Source organism: Ambystoma mexicanum, chromosome 11 (genome assembly GCF_040938575.1).
Source record: "Ambystoma mexicanum isolate Mex_15411 chromosome 11, UKY_AmexF1_1, whole genome shotgun sequence".
Classification (NCBI taxonomy): domain Eukaryota; kingdom Metazoa; phylum Chordata; class Amphibia; order Caudata; family Ambystomatidae; genus Ambystoma; species Ambystoma mexicanum.
Window position 1 is genome coordinate 129,556,904 of NC_090934.1, and position 20,068 is coordinate 129,576,971.

The 20,068-nt window shown below is 43.4% G+C and overlaps 1 protein-coding gene across 1 annotated transcript in view; it reads right to left on the reverse strand.

The window, feature by feature from the left end:
- EPHA10 (EPH receptor A10) overlaps nt 1-20,068 on the reverse strand; it is a 1,411,836-nt gene that overhangs the window by 1,342,565 nt on the left and 49,203 nt on the right. The window contains exons 2-3 of the mRNA XM_069622653.1: nt 13,037-13,101; nt 1,819-2,488 (exon numbers count right to left, since the gene is read on the reverse strand). Coding sequence (XP_069478754.1) covers nt 1,819-2,488; nt 13,037-13,101 — 735 coding nt within the window. The remainder of the gene's footprint in view (nt 1-1,818; nt 2,489-13,036; nt 13,102-20,068) is intronic.

A 20,068-nucleotide genomic window follows, 5' to 3' on the forward strand; every position in this document is an offset into this window, starting at 1 on the left:
CTTTAACCTGAGCTGGTCACGGGTGATTAATCTGACAGTACTCATTTGCAGTATGTACCGAAGTGGCAAATGTGGCTAGAGGTAGCTTCCTCCTGATGCGTACCTATGACGATTCTTTCCACGTTAGGCAGGAATATTGGTCTGGGAGCAGCCAAGTAGGGTCACTAGAGAATTTCCCCTTCCGTTCTTGTTCACTTCCCTGCTCAAGAAATGGGTGATGTTTTCATTGTTGCTTTTCATAGTCATATAAAATGTAGTAATCACCAAATGCCTTGTATCTATAAAGGTGCTGGATATTGGAAATATAAGATAGCAAAATAGCTCACTTTGAAGGTCTGGGTGGATGCTGTGTTCACAATTTCAAATCCAAAGAGTTCTGCCTCAGCCCTTCATCCTTCCAAGGTTGATAAATTGAATAAACTGATGTTGGCTATTCATAATATATATGACAAGAGCTTGACATAAAAGTGGACTATTAATATTATGTAAATTGAGATCTGAAGATAGCCAACAAAATTGCATATCTCTGCACAAAGTATTTTTGACACATAGAGTTACACAAAGTGTACAAAAAAGAAAAAGGACATTTGGTTAGGTTCCAATTTGAGGTGGGGCTAGGATTCCAAGTCGCATGCATTCATCACCCCGGCGATAACCTCTTTTGTTAGTTCTCATGTTTCTCAGGATTAGATAAGAGAAGCACCATTCCGACCGAGCCGGAAAATAACATAAGAATTCACCATTCCAGGAAAGGAACTGGAGCTTTTCCAGCCAATAAGGTGAGTGGATGAAGCCTTTTGTCCGACTGCTTGTCAGGGATGAAGGCCATTTAAGCAAGTCAGGGCATGATGAAAATGCCTACACCTTGTGAGTCCCTCGGTTCAGTGATTGAGCAGACCGCCCCATTCAAATCAAAAGTGGGACTGTTTGCTTAAACCTTTGAATGGCGGAAATCAGAGGGCAGATTAGCTGCGCATTCTGCCATGAGTAGGATAGTATTTCACCCCCCCCTACTTGTACTATTTCACCCCCTCTTGTTCATAGGAGAATTGCCTAGCATTTCGGTGCTGGACTGCCCCAGGACAGGACAAAGACTGATATGTTTGGGATATTTCTCCTCCGTGAAAGATAGTGAGCTAAAGACTCTAGGCAAGGCTCTTGTAACCAGGCCTCATGCCTGGCAGAGAGTCTCCCAGGACCCCCCTTGTTAAACTTAGTATTTCACCCCCTCCACCTCTAAAACACCTTCCTCCAACTGGATGATTATTCTTAGTGGTGATCTACTGCTGATTACTGTGACTGTGAATGACATCCTTTTGATCACAGAAAGGACACTGGTGTCAAGAATCCACTGTGAAGTTCAGTGTCAATCTGTAATGAATATTCTATGCCTTCCCACCATCAGGGTTGGAGCTACCACTTTCTGTAACAACTAATTTCATACAACCTTCAGTAATCTGTATACAGCACTGCTTGCCAATTTCCTCCCAGATGCTAAATACAGTCACATGCAAATTTAAATAACTTCATCGCATACAATGTTGTTGTGGGATCCATTCTTTGGGGCACGTCTGATAATCAATATATGGATAAATATAATTGGACGTGAGTGGAAGATTGCATAGATCTTGCCTAAATTCACATTGTTAACCATATAACTTCATAAAACCTTAAGCAGAATTTCTTGAAATTACTTCACATTTGAACAAGAAACACATACAAAAACAGCTCTAAACATTAGATGCATTGCAGTCTAATGTAATGTAATCCGTTTTTCATTGTTGGCAAGCTTTTTTTTTTTTTAATTTATTTTTTTACCTGCACAGCTCCCATCTTTTTCTTCAAAGCCAGCACTGCAAGTACACTTCCCAATGGGCACCAGCCATTCACCTTCCGCGCTGCAATGCATCCTGGGGGGATTATCCATGTCCACCTCAGAATTATTAACGCAGGTCCCCCTAACTTCCACTAGGGTTGCAAATGCTGCCTCGGCCACCGTATCAGGAAAAATGGCCAAATTCTGTATGGTGGAGAGACACTTCTTATAATAGACCCTCACCGACACCAAGGCGACGCAGGCCCCCACGTCCTGAAACCCCAAATGGAATCCTCTCTTGTTCAGGTGCCCAATTTCCCGCACTTCCGTGTTCAGTTTCATCTTTCGCTCTCCCAGGTCCCCTTGCGTGAAACTCTCATCGGCTGCTATGGTGTCGATTTTAATGTACTTGCTCTCTTTCATGTTTCGGCCCAGGTCGTAGTCGGATTCGATGAAGTAAAGATTGAAAGTCTCCTTGCAGGTCCCCGCGACTCCAGGAATACTGTTGCAATCCCGGAGGGTGAATTTCAATTCGATAAAGATCCTTTGGCCGTTCCGCCTCATGATCCAGCCGGTTTGCAACCAGTTGTTCTGATTCGGTTCCATCACGTTGCACACCTGGTAGGTGCGAATAGGCTTATAGTTTTCATCCACTCCACTGATTTCTTCCCACTGAGAGAAAAGAAGCAAAATTATCCTTTATAATCATCGATATGGAAGACACATCCCTGCTCAAAGCATTACATTCCACGTACAGTATTCCATTCACATTCTAAAACCTTTCATACATTGAAAGACCAGACAGTCATGTTATACCACATTGCAGTGTAAAGTGAGTCATGCGTATGCACTTTGGCTGCTAAGAAACGTTACCGATGGGAGGAACAGGAGCAATGATTAATTAAGCACTAGAACCCAAAGAAGGGGCCATTACCGTAAGTTAATGTCCCCGTGCGATAGTTAGAAGCCCGAGCAAAGGTTAGTAGTATCCATTTTTCGTGAGTTGTAAAACTGCACTGCAACCGTTTCTTCACTCGAGAAAAAGAAAAAAAACAAATGGCCACCAGGGATCAGGGAGAAGGGACTCCAAGTAGTCCCTTCTCCCTTTCCAATGGCGGCCATTAAAATGAATGGAAAAAAAGTAAACAAACAAAATGGGCGCCATGGAACAGGGAGAAGCTACTACACGTTTTTCCGTCTCTCTTTCCAAGGCAGCCTGACGGGACAAAGAAAAGGAACTGCAATGGATACAGTTCACTTCCCTCATCAGGTAAGTCTTTGTCAGCCGGATAACGCCCCAGAGTTACAAGCTTTTTGTCCATCGCTGGGTACTAATGTGCCTTATTGCTCTCAAAGTCAGATTATAACTGCCTTCTGGAAAAAGAAAATGATTCTAAAAGTTCATATCTTGTTTGGCAGCAGGTTCCATAGTTATGTGCCTAGTGTGGAACCTATCATATATGGTTGGTTGGCACCTCTGGGAAAAGGATTAGTATACATGAGCCTCATCACAAGCTGGGTGGTATTCCGGCAGTAGATCTGCCAGAATATCGCCCAATGCAATTACTGTTGCTTCCACTAGATCCGCTGGATCACAAGTGGCGATGGTAGTGTAAGTCATCATTTGTTTTAGTCCTTAGAACTCAATGAGACATTTTCAGTGCAATTACTGCAGTGGAAATTGCACTGTGGTAGTTGTGCCAAAAATGGGTGGAAAGTCTACAGAGTTACATCCAGCTCAGAGCTGGAGGGGAATCCTCCAACTTTCTGCCCAACTCATATTTGGGCAGTGCGGTATTGTATTGGCTATGCTATTACCACCACATTTGTACCACACCACCCAACTTATAGGGAGGCCATAATGAGTTATATGCATGGGAGTGGGTTTTTCTGTGTGTTGGCTCTAAGAGTGGGGGAGAAGAGGTCTGATCTTGCAACACTGTACTGGGATATGTATCCTTTGAAAGAGGGCAACCTTTTATTTATTAACTGTATTGTTTTGTTTTGAGGTACCTGCTGCTGACAGCAGACAAGCACGTCCCAGAAAGGAAGCACACAAGTGCATGAGTAAAGTATGAGAACACTCTACTGATGTTCTTCAAACTCTGGAATAGATGCTAAAGCCTTGATTTCGAGTGAAGGACTGTGCCGGAATTCAGCTTTCTGGTATAGAACCTGTGACCATTGCCAAGCACATTGTGAGCACCATGACTGTGTTTGATCTCCTTACTATAGTCCCCAGAGAAAAGCTGGTTCATCGGGCCGTTGCAACTCTCTGTCAAGCCTGCACATTTTAGCTAAAGCAATTAGGAGAGAAGTGCCCAACAGTTTGGCAAGATTTTTCCCAACTCCTCTATATCTATATTTCACGAGGCAACCCTCGTGTATCTGAATCCACCTTGAGGCTCTGAGACCAGAATCAGGTACCCCGGCATCAGTGGTTGAAGTGAGCGGGAACGGTCAGGAGTGGATTTACACTACTTATGTTTTTTTTTACTTTTAACAGTTGCACTACTTTTTGCAACCATTTTTTCACCATTCCGGAACTCTTCTTTGTGAAGTTAAAGCACACTTCTCCCCTCTAGCACCCAATCGCAGTTACAGCTAAACTGAAATCTGTCTCAACTCAACTGGCTGTCAACCTGAATGGCTGCAACCTTTGAAAAATGTGTTGCATGTTTCTCCCTTCCTGCCTACTCTGTCCCCTGCCAGGGTCATAGTTCCACTACTGTTTATGGCACACTTCTACCACTGCCTGGAAGGCACCTTTCCAGTGATTTATAGTTTACTATGAGGGTCTACACATCCGGCATTCCCTTCATGGGGTTGAGGGGTAGAGTGCAGCCTTTTTATGGCAGATATCATGTGATCATGGCATCTTGGATCAAGAATAAGATGTGCCTGGGGATTCCGATCTCTTTTAGGAAGTCCTGTCTTCACTGCATTGCAGTGGTGCAGTCTGAACATTATCACTGCCAGCCAGAAAGACACTGAAAATTGAACTATTCTTTAGCGTTTGCATAGGTGGGTGAAAGTGTTCCTGGTGGACGCGTTAACAGGGAGAATGAAGGGGAGGTCACTACTGAACAGTACTCCCAGGTGCCTCATCTTCTGGGCTCACACCGGTCTAGACTGTGTTATGTTTGGTCTCCTAAGAGGTAGGGTGTGAAGTTCGACCTCTTTTTGCACTATGACATGGCACAAGGTGGATTGCATTCAGTGGTCGTTTTGTTTCAGGGAGCAACGTGGTGATGTTCTGCTAAACACTCTTCATCTTTAGAGGGAAAGTCGAGTCTTGTCTTCAGAAAGGTGATACCTGAGGGTGCAGACTTTCTTGATGCATGCAAGTGCGTCCATGTGGATTTTGAACAAGATTGGCGAGTGGGCTGAGGGGTCGCATTGATGGAGGTAGTGCAGGAGATGAATTGTCCCAATTTAACTTAACAATTTTCTTAGGAAGGAGGGGCACCTCAATAGGCCATACTTATTAATTCCTAGAAGAAATGAAAGAATGATCATTTACCCCTCATTATCTATGGAATGCAGCAGTGCCGAATGGTCAGTGTGAAAGCCTTGTGTGGTCTTAAACGCTGACTTGTCACTTCCTTTGATCTGGTAAGGTGGCTATGGCCGCGCGGTTGCTCAGCAGATTGATGATTTCCACGCTGAAGAAGACCAACACTGTAACCATTGTCTCCAGCACTTTGGTCATGCAAGAGAGGTCAGTAAATTGACTGGCATTTAATAGGATGTCAAGATCTTCATTAGGGATGTTCTGGGTGGCGGGATATCGTGTTCAATGGCATCATCTATGTAAGAAGGGGAGTTTATGGATTTTGTTATGTGATTGACCAGCGAAGTTAGTGATTACTTGGGCCCTGCAGAGATTTGAGGTGGTAAATCATTTTTTCCCCAGATGTTATGATCTCCTGGTGTATTTTTCTTTGGTTCTGGTCTTAATCCACATTGCTATTGGCCCATTGTGCTCCTAGACGCTTCTTGTGAAATGTTTGCAGGATGTTTGGCAGAGCATCTGGAGGGATGGATATCAGAACATTCTCCTCTTCCGGACACAGAAGCAGGTTTCAGAAGGGACTTCTCCACGATCGATCAACGTTTTATATTGAATATGATTGTGGAGAAGTATACTAGGAGGAGCGGGGGAAAAAACCTTTATGTGATAATCCTAGATCTTAAGAAGGCTTTCGATTCTGAAAAACTATACTCTGCTGTCGGTAAAAATGAAGAACATTGGGTTCCATTCCATACTCCTGCATTTAATAACTCACCTCTACAAGAATACAGCAGCTGGAGTGAGGTCCGCAGAAAATCACAGATACGTTTATGATAGATACAGGGGTAAAACAGGGATGCCCATTGGCCCCACTATCATTCTCTCTATTTCTTAGTGACTTTCACCCATACAAGGAACCTCAAGGCCTGATTCCTCCAGTTTTAAATGATATACAGTTTAGCACTTTATTATGTGCCGATGACACAGTGCTCTTGGATTTAAAACAAAGGGGCCTCCAAAAGAGCTTAGAGTACCCAAAAGAATACTTCTCGGCATGGACTTAAGTTAAATCGAAAATCATAATTCACCTGGGTTTTAGATAATCAAACAAACTAAGGTGGTGGAGGAATATAAGTATGTGGATCGATTATTCTCACAAGGGGGAGGCTGGAGTAGGCATATACATATGGTAGTTAAGTAGATAACAGTGGGCCTGAGAGGTCTGATAGGTTTTTACATCAATTCAGTGGTAAACACCTGGAAAAGTGCCTGCAGGTCCTCAGATCATAGATTTACACAGCTATCATCTACAGCGCCGAGATTTGGGGTGTGGCCCCACGTGGATGCTTAGACACTTTGCTGAACTCTGGGCTGCAAAGGATAACAGGTCTCCCTCATAGAGCCACAGTGGATGTTGTAAGGCATGAGTTGGGGATGGTCAGTATAGCACTAAAAGTCCAGCAGAGGTTTCTTGACTTCTATTTGGATGATCAAATGGGCGTCTCAGTGAACCCAAATTTTGAGACCGCAGTGAAAGAGTCTATGAAAATAAGTAGGAAAATCTCGAGTCTCCGGTATAATCACAAACTCAACCTCCTCAAAAGATGGGGGTTGAATATAGCTGTGGCATTGAGAGACTTGATGCGTAGGCAATGTAATACACGTTTAAAGAATAACGTAGTAGAACTTGAGTTAGAGGACCTCATGGCAAGATGTGCTAAACTATCCTCCCTAAAATGTGATAGCCCTCGACCAACTCTAATGGGCAGTACGCCAGGAATCACTAAAATAAAGACGGCAGAATGCTGAGCTCATGTCTTACGTGCCAGGCTAAATGTGCTACCATTGAGGATAAGAACGCTGTGGCTTGGCTTGGATGAGATTTGCCCTTGTGTCATGGGGTGCAGTGAGGATGTAGCAAACCTTCTACTGGATTGTACATGTCTAATTCAACTTAGAAGGCAACGGATCAAACCATATCTAATTGCGAATTGTATAGGAACACACATGGATAGTTTGACTTACGTCATGTGTAGTGATGACGTGGAGTTTTGTACGATCTAGCCCATTATATCAAAGCGTTCTTGGAAGTGGTTAATAGATACAAGCCATAGATTATGATCTTTTAATAATATCTTTCTAGTAGGTTATGACTGTTTTTAAAAGTTGTTATTGTTTTGTGTGTTTTAAGGGATTTTGTATCTGAATGACGTTTATCTACTTCTTTGTTGTGGGACCTTCGTAGACGAGCCTCAAGGTGGTGGTTTGAAGGAAGCATCTGATATGTGGCAACTGATCCAGTGCTCACTCTGATATTGCCAATGTTGCTGTAGAAAGAGGGGAAACATTCCTACATAGGTCAAAGAAGAAATTTGAGTGGATAACCCTTGGCTTAGTTCCTTGTAAGTTCAAATATTCTTTCACTGGCTTTGCCACATCTGTTTGCATCTGGTTCAGGCACGATTAAAGCACAGGTTGTGCATCAGGAATTTGTAAATAAACTGCGCGTAATTTCGACTCCAGTCAACATCTTTCAAAAGCTATACATTTTATTATCCTTGCATGGAGGTCAACAGTGAACAGAGAGGGATCCCTGTTATCAGCAGGTTTGATAAAGAAATTATTCATGTGGGATTGCTGGTGGAGAGCTGCAGATACTTCACATTGTAAGTGGTGATTCCTAGTGGAGGACAAGCTTTTTGCAAGAGGGCATGTGGGGTGAGATTTGGAATGGGCTTTCTTTGAGGGTTTAAATGGGACTACTAAACTATATTACAAATGACCCTTAGATTTATTTCTAAGCTCAATTATAGAGGCCATGAGGGAATGTTAATGTGCAAATCAATGTTTGCGGCACATAGATATAAAGAGTTTCAAAATGATTCCCAATAATGAATCGTCCATATACTTATTTCACTGAAGATTTGGAGCTCCCCAGCTTAATTGGATCAAATGAGGTTTTTTAATGATGGTGTGATGGTGGTTATGTTGGAGCAGTCAGGGGTTACTGAAGATTGAGAGTTGAAAGAACAAAGCAATGAAGTGGCTCGATGTTTGCTAAGGCTCTCAAGGGCATTAGTGGGAACAGCTCAAGCTGGGAGCCTGATCATTTGCTTTAGATGACCAATTCCTCAAAATGATTTTGTGTGACTGCTGTAAATCCTGAAATGCTTTTCCTGTTGGTGTCTGGTGAGGGAGTCTGGGCAAGATTTATATTAGGCAATGTTGAGGAAATTCTACGTTCATAATGTTGATTATGTGACCAAATTAGGTGGACATTTCATTACAGAGAATTGGTTGGACATCTGCTGTTCTTAGGATTATTGGGTGTCTGTAGGTATTAAGTACTTGAAGGTGAGCTTTCTGGGGTTATGTGGGTTGCAGTACCCATTATGTGGAGTAGTCCAGGTTTGCTTGTCTGATAGGTATATTATGATGAACTGGATTCTGCCTCGCAAGGAGTATAAGGATGAGAAGGGGAAAAATGGCGCACTCAGCCCTCACCCTTGTACAAAACCAAAACACAATGCAATCATAAAGGTAAAACAGGGACAATCATGAGATATACCTCCATTGCCTTTTGTGGTAACGCAGGCCAAGGAAAGGCTATGCTCTTAAGAGGGGTGTGCAGGTGAACCTGCAGTGACCCAAACAACACAGTATCACAGTACAAAATAAAGGGAATGTCCAATCAAGCTTCTATAAAAATATAAACACACCATCTGCATGTAGAATGAAATGGATTACTATACAAAAATCAGACCCAAATGAAAGAAAAGAGAAGATGCAGCCGACTGGAGAAAGTAGCAGTGTAGTTCCTTGGGTGGCAGGTAATGTACTGGCACAAAAAGGATATTGGACTCAACACAGGAGCGATCATGACTTAACCAGTCTCTAGCACAAAAGTGGACCTTTGGGACAGTTCTTGGTGGGCTGGTGCATCAGACTTGGGTGCGAACATTGATGCGAGTAGATCAAGCGCCGTTTGGCATGTATGATTGTGGAGGCCCTAGCAGCAAGTGGGTGTTGAGTACGGTCGAATGTAAGTGCTTGTGGTCGAACGGTGGTGGTTCAATAATGCAGTTCGGGGCAGTTGAAAGAATGCTTCACAGTTGGATGTGCTGAGTCAGGCTTTGGGCACTGTGAGAGGTCGGCGAGTGATGCTCCAGCGGTTCGAGTCAGCGGGTGAAGGTCATTGAAGTGGTGCTCGAGGGTGCATCAATGTGCAGTCAATGAGGCAGTGTATCTTGGGCCAGCAGAGTCGAGCCGTGGTTGTTGCTCCCATTTATAGTCAGCGAGTGACCCTTCAGAGATTCAGTTCGGGTTCTGGCATTGAGCAGATGCTTCGGGCCTAGGAGGTGACGTGCTTCACTAGGACATGATGCAGTGTCGAGCTGGTTGAGATGCAGTGCAAAGGTTCAGCTGGTTGGAGGAATGCAGAGACCAACACCTTCCCTGTTGTTCAGGATGCAGAGTGACGGTTCAGTGCGCTAGAACAGGGAGCTTCTGCTGGTCGGCCCTCCGGTTGCAGTGAGGCATTCACAAAGGACTTGAGGACACAATGCTCCAGTTCATTGTCTACTTTTCTGGCAAAGAAGATCTGTTTCAAAATGTTGGTTCCTGTTCCACAGCATTGGTAACTTCTGATGTTCCCTGGGAGTGGCTAGGGGGCAGATCTTCCTTCTGTCTTGGACGGCTCCTTCTTCAAATCCGTCTGAGGACTTTGGATAGTACAACTGTCCCAAAGGAAGTCCAGGTGCGAATGTTTGGAACGTCTCATGGCCTTAAAGGATCCTTGAGGAATTGAACAAATTCTGCCGAAGGTGTGTAAGGCTCCTTCTTTTAAAGTCACAAGTCCTCAGCTGATTGGTCTAAAGCTAGCCTGCTTTAGGGGACCAATCCCTGCTCCTGGCTGGAGTGGACTTTGCCCTACTGATATTGTACCCAAAGTGCTTTGCTCCAGAGGAAGTGGCAGAGACAGGAAAGGGAAAGAGAGACAGTGAGAAACAAGATGGTGGAAGACGTCTTCCACTGTCCAGAGCACTCCTCCCTATCCTACTCCTGCCCCTTCCATCCTACTGACAACATAGATCTTTGGATGTGCAGCACCCTGATGTGAGGCTTCTCCTCCTGAAGGGGTGTACTCCTTTGATACCTGTGCACACGTCAGCTGTTTGTGTTGTAGTTGCCTATGGGGATGATGTAACTGGCCCTCCCAAAGAGAAAAAAAGAGAGGCTGGGTCCCCTGGGTATCTTTCCTGCCATGTGGCAATATTGGCCTGTCTGACCCGAATATGCATTCCCTTCCACAGTAGGGCTGACTCACAGGAGCTGACACGTGCAGTATCAATTGAGATGTAGCGACCATGATCATAAATATCACCATCCATTAGGCCTAAACTCAGGCATAGCTATTTCTTAGAGATGACCCTGATACAAGCATGGCGTACTCAGGATCATCCTAGTTTGGGTTCAAGGGACATATCTTAAATGTCGCCCCTGTGCTGCATTGACTTTGCTGTTGCTGCAGCGGTTGAGTTAGCATCTTATGACCATTGAACCTGCTCTGTGCCATGAGCAGAACAGGTACTGTAGATCAGGGTACTGACGCAGCAGCGCACAAGGGGACTATGCTTTTGGCATGAAGTTGTGGCAAAGGGAGATCTGGTTAGCAGATTATCCCTTTGGAGAAGGAATCGCCCGCATAATTTTAGGTACTTGAAATCAAAACACGCCAGAGCTTTGCAACCATGCCAGATGACAATTCCTCCTACATGTCTATAAGGTTTTACTTAGTTTCCATAGTCTACTTGCAGATCTGAAGTATCCACATAAAAGGTTCCCATGTGCCCATTGTGGTGCGAAGCATTGCATTGCGTTTTTTGTTGAAAACAATCCAAGTTTTACAAGAAAAGGTGAACAAAGACCACATTGTAAATTGTCACACTGGCCATGGTGTTTTGTGCTGTTATGCTTAATTATATGTATCTGACATCACAGCGATGTTGCACTGGGAGAGATGCATGTGTTAAGAGCACGTTTGTGAACAGAGACGTGTGATGCACTGATGGCAAATCTCTCATAAATCTGTCTAAGGTGTGTAACTCAGTCTTCTGGGTAGATGTCTTGTAATGGTTATATTTGCTCCTGATGTTGGAAGATGGATATTTGAAGGGGTAGTAGGAGCTGTAGAATGTGATTTCCAGATGTTATGTTTTGTCTCTAGTGCTAAACATCCAGTCAAAGGCATGTCCTGCTGTGGGGGGAGGATAGGGACATACACTGTAGTTGAGGACCTCAGATTACAGGGACCTATCTATCTGCAGAAAAGGGAGGAGTTTTCCTAGACTGGTTTTCCTGAGACAAGCTATTCCTGCATTTATATAAACCACTTTGGACAGCACCAGCAGCAGAAGCATCAAAATACCATCTTTGGAAGGAGTAGTATAACACTCACGTCTTTGCATAGGATAAAAATGTGATTAGTGCTGATTTTGCCAAGTTATTAAACTGATGGTCAGTTTAATGGCTGGATTCAGGTTGATCCAGTATGATTTAACCTGGGAGGCCAAAACGAAAGATCTAAACATGTCAGTCAGATCCTTACACCACCTATTTACACCAAGGTTCTCATTCTTAAAACTCATGACAAGTTTGGTGGTATTTCCTCTGTAAATACTGCCATTCTTAAACATTGTTACCGCTTGCAGTAACAAAGGGGTAATGTGAAGGAGCTGTGTTATTTAAAGTAAGGCAGCCCCTTCTTTTAGTCCCCATATTAGATTCCCATGGGGTCCTTTGACACATGCATGAATAGCACGTGCCGTAATATCACTTGGGTAATACCTCTTGCAATAACGAAGAGTTCTGGAAACAAGCTCCTATTCTGGCAAAATGGCAAAAAAAGGTTTATTTAGAAATACCGCCTACTTTACCACTATCATTAGCCTTCTAATGGTGCTCTTATTGTTAATTAGAGAATGTTTCATTTTCTCTCGATGTAATATTAAGCTGTTCACCCATTCTTGGATTTTAACAAGGACAAGATTTCAATGTTCAAGATCCCAAATAATCTGGACCCAGATCTCATTAGCATATTGGTTCTCAATGATGTCTACCTGTCCAGGTAATCCACCAGTTGCTACGGTTCTACATTCATGCATCCCCATTGATTTGTTTTATGACATTATTAAGAAAAAACCTCATCACATGTTTTTTTTTTTTTTTACTATTTTACTTGGGGTTACTCCCAAACCCTCTCCACTTTAATGTAGCCACTATCCTCCAACCCCTGTACCCCTTACATGCCCTTACCCAGCCGCCATACTTTTCAATTCGCTTTTTTCAGCCGCAGTTTTTCTGCAAAAATCTTGGCGCACAAAAAACAGGCGATGAATGAACATCTTACAGTTGGTACATGAACACACTATCCAAGCCCTGGGAGCTCCGACGGAGGTGGTGTGGGAATACGGTCTAGAGATGCCTTCTACAGCACATTCTGCTGGCCGATGTAAGAAACATTTAAACCATCCAGAACTCCCCCTTTGTGAGGTGACAGGGAGACTCAGTGAGAGCAAGGTGGACATTCACTTTTCCCTATCAGATAACATGCCTGCAACAGGCGATGCTAAGCAACTTACTCCACATCAAGTACATGAACTACAGTACACGCAGACTTTACACACACACTCATGATGGATACTCACTCCATTCGATGGATGGGACGTCCACCCCAGCTCAGCCTGCGACTCTTTTGAATCCAGTAGCACCACTACAAAAAAAAGTGGCATGTTAGAATTTGACTTAAGCTGGTATTCCTTGAAATTCACAGAGTTCGCTTAAATCCCACATGCATTAATACTTTCTACGCATGTACAACAAATGCTCTTGCTACAGTCCTTGGTGGATAGATAAGTGCTTTGTTACTCTTTGTCTTGTCTTAGAATCCAGAGAGGTTAAAATCAACTGTGTGCTGCATGGATTAGTCCAAATTAAGTTAATGTAGGTACCTTCTATCAGATAATACTTTTAATAATGTTTTTTATTACTAAGAAAATGATAACATTCTTACTAGGACAAACATATGGTAAGTGGCCATTAGAAATTGACATTGAAAATGTTTAAAAGAATCACGTTTACAGTGTTATTTATAGTACTTAAATATATTGGGCACCATTACGAGTTTGGTGGTATCTGGGTGGTAAATCTGCCTGGATACCACCAAACTGTATTACTGTTACCAGCACTTGGTCTGGCGGGATTACAGTTGGATTACAGTGGTGGTGTAAAGTCCTATTATGTTTTACTCAATGGGACATTTTTTCACCAGAATTGCAGTGGCTGTATTTCCGCAAAAGAAATTTGGTGGAAAGCCGCTAGATTTACCTGCCGTTCATGGCTGGAAGCAAAGCCTCCAAATTTCCACCAAACCTATAGTTGTGCGGTGCGTAATGCAGCAGTATACGGTAATAGTGCATTTAACCCACACCACCCAACTTGTAGTGAGGCCCATTGTCTTTTCTGATCATACAAACCATGTTGTCTCTTAATATGCCGTTAATTCAATGAAAGGCTTAGACCAGATCAAAAAATGATGATCTGTTTTATCTGTGAGCACCAAGGTAGTGATCAATGTTGCTTGTTGCCCACTGTTTCGGGGGTAATGCTATGAACCAACACATTTGTCACAGTATGCAAAAACACGATTAATTAACAAAAAATAGAAACTAACCAACACATTGGGACCCCCTGCAGATAAATCATCTGATCCCTTACAAGGTATGTCGGAAAACATGCACCCCCTGCTCAGCCTATCAATGCCCCAATCACTTCTCTGTTATGGAGAAATTGCCCTCAGTTTGATGTTGACATTCCTACAAAACAAACTCAACTATAATCTATGGCCATCATTACGACTAGGCTGCCTCCAAAATCGTGTCCGGGTTTCCTGAATGGGGAAATACCGGGCCATTCCGACTTTGGAGGGCCCGGTATTTCCTCCTTCAGGGAACCCGGTCCTTCCCCATTCCCATTCGAGCCCCCATAGGGCTCAATGGGAATGGGGAGGGAGCTAACAACGGGCCTGTTAATTACATCCAGAGCGGGTCCTGCGAGGAGACCTCGTAATAGTGGAGAGTGGGTTTAACAGCGCCGGCACCATTAACGGCACCGTTAAACCCATTCCGAACTAGTCGTAATGAGGCCCTATGTCTCCTAACATCAGGCCGGTCCACATCTCAGTTTTTCCTCTGTCACTACTGCTCTCATTCCACTTTTAATCATTTAAACATCCACACTTTGAAGATAATTTAGTGTTACTCATCACACTGCTGTCGGCAACACTTGGGCGGACTCTAGCAAATATGCAGCTGATAACATAACAGTAATCAACAAAGAGAGGGAATACTAGACAGAGGGAAAGGGAGAACAATGAGAGAGGAACACAGGGAGGTAGCCAAGGCTTGATATGCATATGATATGCCAGGCTCTGTAAGTAAATCATTATTTAGGTTGTGATAAATCAAGATACAACTCATTTCCCAAAATGGTTATAAAACAACACATATAGATGTGAAAGCAAGTCACTGAATGAAACATAGCTCTCAACGCATGTTCACTAAGCCTGAGCATTCTTATCACATACAATTGTGCACTCTTGTACAGTTTATAAATTGGGAACTACAAGTACCAGAATGCAATGAGGAACTTGAAACTTGTGTTTCCACCTGCAGACTTTACCATAGACAATGCATGGTGTTCTAAGGTACAAGGAGCCCTCATTTGAAAAAGTCCCACCCCCCTTGCCCACCTTCCACACCATTTGAAATCCGCTCTGCATCTGAGCAGGAAGTGACCAACATAATAACAAGCCTAAAAACAAGTTTGCTAAATAGGAGACACCTGCCCGGCTACTATTATCAAAAACTTCGCTGAGGCACTCGCACCCATCATCACTGCTATCATCAATTCCTCTTTCTCAACAAAGATTGTCCCAGCCTCCCTGAAAGAAGCATGGTTGCTCTTGAGGCTCAAAAAACCCTTGCTTGACCCAGCCACTCCCACAGACTATAGACCCATCACCACCGCCCCTTTCATCCTAAAAATCATAGACCAAGCAGCTTACTTCCAGATCCAACAATACCTAGAAGAAAACCACATCCTCAGTATCTGAAAATCAGGCTTCCGCCCTAGGCACAAAAATGAAACCACATTGCTCAACCTCAAAAACCCACTTGATGACATTAGAGACATTGGCAAACTATCCCTGCTTCGTATGCTGGACCTATGTGCAGCCTTCAACCTCGTCGACCACCAGACACTATGTAAGCACCTCAGAACAACAGCCAACCACTTCCCTGCATCCACCAAGTGGATCTCATGCTACCTGGCTGCTAGATCCACTTGTGTCTTCGTTGATGACTTCACACCCCCATACCCTACACCAGTAACCTGTGGCATCCCAAAAGGCTATTGCATTTCCCCCACACTCTACAACATTTACACTAAACCCCTCTTTGACCACCTTGACTCCCACCGCATCTCATATACAGACTACGCAACAACACCCAAACCCTCCTCCCCCTTCCAGGCAACAACCCCCAAGATGTCTCAACCATCAATTCAGTCTAAGAAATAATTTAAGACTGGACGGCCTACCACCTCCTGTGTATAAACAATTACCAAAACTGAGCTCCTCATCCTAGGATCCCATGCCTCACTCCACAACCTGGATCCAGCCTACAAAGCATTCATCATAGATGGGAATAAGATCCAAACTTCACTCACGGCTAAAACCCTGGGCATTTACTTAGATGTCACCCTCAGCCTATTTTACCAAGTAAATGCCATCGCCTCCTCTGCTACCTACACCTCCAAACTCTGCAAAGACAGCAAACCTCTCCTCTGTTCGACACACCACCTTACCATGGCCAGAGCCATCACTGCGTCCATACTAGATTATTGCAATGACCTCTTTGCAGGTACCTCCGAATGAAACCTGGGACAATTTCAAACCAGACATAACAATGCACTCTGGGCCACCCTAGCTCTGTCCACACATTACTATATCTCTGAAGCAAGAAAACATTTTCACTGGTTGTAGATTTGTGAATGAAACAAGTTCAAACCCCTCTCTATAGGCCACAGATGCCTCACCAACACTGCCCCGGCATAGCTCTCCCAACGCATCGAGAAATACATCCCACCTCGCCAACTGAGGACAGCGAACTACTACTACCTCAAAGTAGCAAGATTCAATCGAAAGTCTGCTGGCCGTTCAAATGGCCCTGTCACAGCTGCCAAGCTGTGGGCTAAACTCCCCCTTCCCCTCAGAAAAGAACTGTCCTACTGAACCTTAAGAAAAAAACGTGACTCCTGTTTCTTTACCGAAACCGACTCTTCCTCTGTACCAGCCTAAAATGAGCACATCCATTGTGTGATATGTTGTGACTTTTTTCCTTTACAGGTCCCTTTCTCAATGCAACTAGCGACTAGATACCCAAGGGTTCAGCGCGCTGCCACGAATGCAGACATAAATGAATAGATGAATAAATAATGTCACTAAAGCTTACTTTTATAGAGTAGAATTCTCTACTGGCAGTGTCACTAAACATTCCTTTTGCAGAATTATCTACTGCCAGTGTCCTTAAAGCTTGCAGTTGCAGAACTCTCTAATCGCAGTGTAGTTGAAGCTTATGTTTGCAGAAATTACTTTCTGCCAGTGTCACTAAATCCTCCTTTTCCAGAAATGACTCTTCTTCCAGGGTCAATAAACCTTCCTTCTCCAGAAATAACTCGTCTGCCAGGGTCACTAAACGCTCCTTTGTCAGAAATGACTCTTCTGCCAGTGTCACTAAATCTTCCTTTTCCAGAAATGACTCTTCTGCCAGGGTCAATAAACCTTCCTTTTGCAGAAATGACTCTTCTGTCAGTGCCATTAAACCTTCTTTTTGAAGAAATGCCTCTTCTGCCAGTGTCATTAAACCTTCCTTAGCACAATTGACTCTATTGCCAGTGTCACTAATCCTTCCTTTTGCACAAATGACTGTTCTTTCACTGTCAATAAAGCTTCCTTCGCAGAAATGTCTATTCTGCCAGTTTCACTAAAGCTTCCTTTTGCAAAAATGGCTTTTCTGCCACGGTCACTAGATCTTCCATTTGCAGAAATGACTCTTCTGCCAGTGCCATTAAACCTTCTTTTTGAAGAAATGACTAGTCTGCCAGTTTCACTAAACCTACCTTTCGCAGATTGCCTCTTCTGCCAGTGTCATTAAACCTTCCTTAGCAGAAATGACTCTGCTGTCAGTTTCACTAAACCTTCCTTTTGCAAAAATGTATTTTCAGCCAGGGTCACTTGATCTTCTTTTTACAGAAATCACTCTTCTGCCAGTGTCACTAAACCTTCCTTTTGGAAACATGACTCTTCTGCCAGGGACCATACATCTTCCTTTTGCAGAAATTACTCTTCTGCCAGTTTCACTAAACCTTCCTTTTGCAGAAATGACGCTTCTGCCAGTGTCGCTAAACCTTCCTTTTACAGAAATGAATCTTACGCCAGGGTCAATACATCTTCCATTTGCAGAAATTACTCTTCTGCCAGTTTCAATAATGCTTCTCTTTGTAAGGTTGGATTTCTCTTGATGAGTTTTTTTTTTTCCCCTAAAAGGCAAGGGGAGGGCAGTAAGGTAACACAATCACATATGCATTTTGTAATGCCCAACTCGTAAAACAGTAAGACAGTAGCTTACAAGTTAATTTAATAAATATCCAAACGAACGTAAGGGAAAACTTTTAGAATTGTAAACATAGGGAGGTCGGTCATTTTTGGCTTATGCAAAATTGCACGTGCTCACCAGGGTAATGGTCTTACATTTCTTTAGAAATAACACATGAGAAATTGCAAGTCAATGCAAGATAGCTCAGTGAGTTGGACGGTTGCTTCAGAAGTGTTCAGTCTGTTGGACACAGGTTTACATTGTGGCATGGCCAATGAAACCGCTCAGTTTTAAGGTCTATACATTGACTAACATAAAATTAGGAAATATTTAATACGTGTATGAACACATTAAAAATCAGGTGGAACCTAGCCTGCAACACTATAAAGACATGAAATATTAGACCAATGGTATGCCCACCACCAAGCACAGTGTATTGTATTTACACCACATAAACCAATTGGTTGCATGTTATGTTAAGTCATTTTATGTTTTGTTATTAGGATTCGTACCATGCGCTGTTGCCATTTGCATGGTCTCCAAGAACTCATTATTATTATTATTATTATTATTATTATTATTATTATTATTATTATTATTATTATTATTATTTTTATTAATATAGGTTTTCCTTCCATTTTGGTACAGCATAACGACGTACTATAATTGAAATACAGCTCTGTGGTTTTCTGTTCTCAGGCAGCAGCCCACATTCCTTAAGTTGCAATTGCAAAGGGTTAAACCTAATTAAGTGCATTATTAAAATATTTTGCTCAGTTTCAAGCGGCCCCCTCTCCTACATAGAAGGCAGCACAGTCCACCCGTGTCCATTATTTACACGGGGGACTGTGCTGTCTGCTCTCTGCAACAAACAGCAAAATAAGGGGAGACAGCAGGACTCAGAAGTGAGCTCTGCTGCCTCCTGTTACTCAGCTGAAAACGTGGACATGCTAAATGACAAGAGAGGACTCCTCTCCTGTCCGTCAGTGTGTTCACGTTGCTCAGTGTGACCACGCTGACTGATAGGAGAGGAGTTCTCTCCTGTCAGGCAGCATGTCTACGTGTCGGAGTGAGTGCCATCCGGTCCCCCGTGGCTGCTCGAGTGTTTTTGAAGGGTGCATGAAGGTAAGGTAAGTGTTTGTAATTTTAATTTATATGTGTATATGTGTAGTATATATGTGTATTTAAATTAAATGTGTATGTATATTTGCATGAATGTGTGCGTGTATGTTGGTGCTTGTGTTGTTGTCAATGCTGTGTTTGGTTTTATGTATGCGTGCATGCAAGGAGTTGTGTGACTGGTGGATGAATGCATGGCTGAAAGTGTTGTATGTGAGTGTGCGTCAGCCCCCACCCCTAATTTTAGCAGACATGCTGACCACTTAATTAAGGGGTGGGATCATGGCATCAGAGGTGGTCCTAGGCTACATTTTTGGGGGGCGACGGAGTGGGACTAACACTTCCAATGTTGGGAGGGACACTAACTTCAGAGCGTGTGGGGGAGGGGCAAACTTACTTGTGTGGTCACATCTAATATATTTCTACATTCGAATTAGACTATTCTGATGAAGCTTCAATGTTACAAGAAGCTAATTCTCGCCCTCATTTCTGAAACGTCACACTTAAGGACTGCTGTGAGAATGAGATGTCTCTTGTTACCACTTCCCTTCCATGTATGTTTATGAATGCAGGTGCTAACAGTGAAATGGTTTATGTTAGTAATTTCAGGGCCTTTTAACAGCGAAGCCCAGGCCCCGTTTAATATCTGTGTCTTGTTCCATCATCTGGCCACTGCTCTGTTGGTCAGCCCGGCACGGGCTGGATGACAGTTTTGAAAGTGAATAGTGAGTGGGGCCAATGTGGGGCCAATAAACCCATTGCGCTGTTGGTCTCCGCACTGAGGGATGGTGTCTGGGTCTTTCAGCTTTTGCAGTAGAAATGGGCCCCCACACAGCTGCCCTCTTGTTCGCAGTCTTATGACAGATACCTGCTGATAATCTGCAGCTTTTAACCACCTCGCTGTAT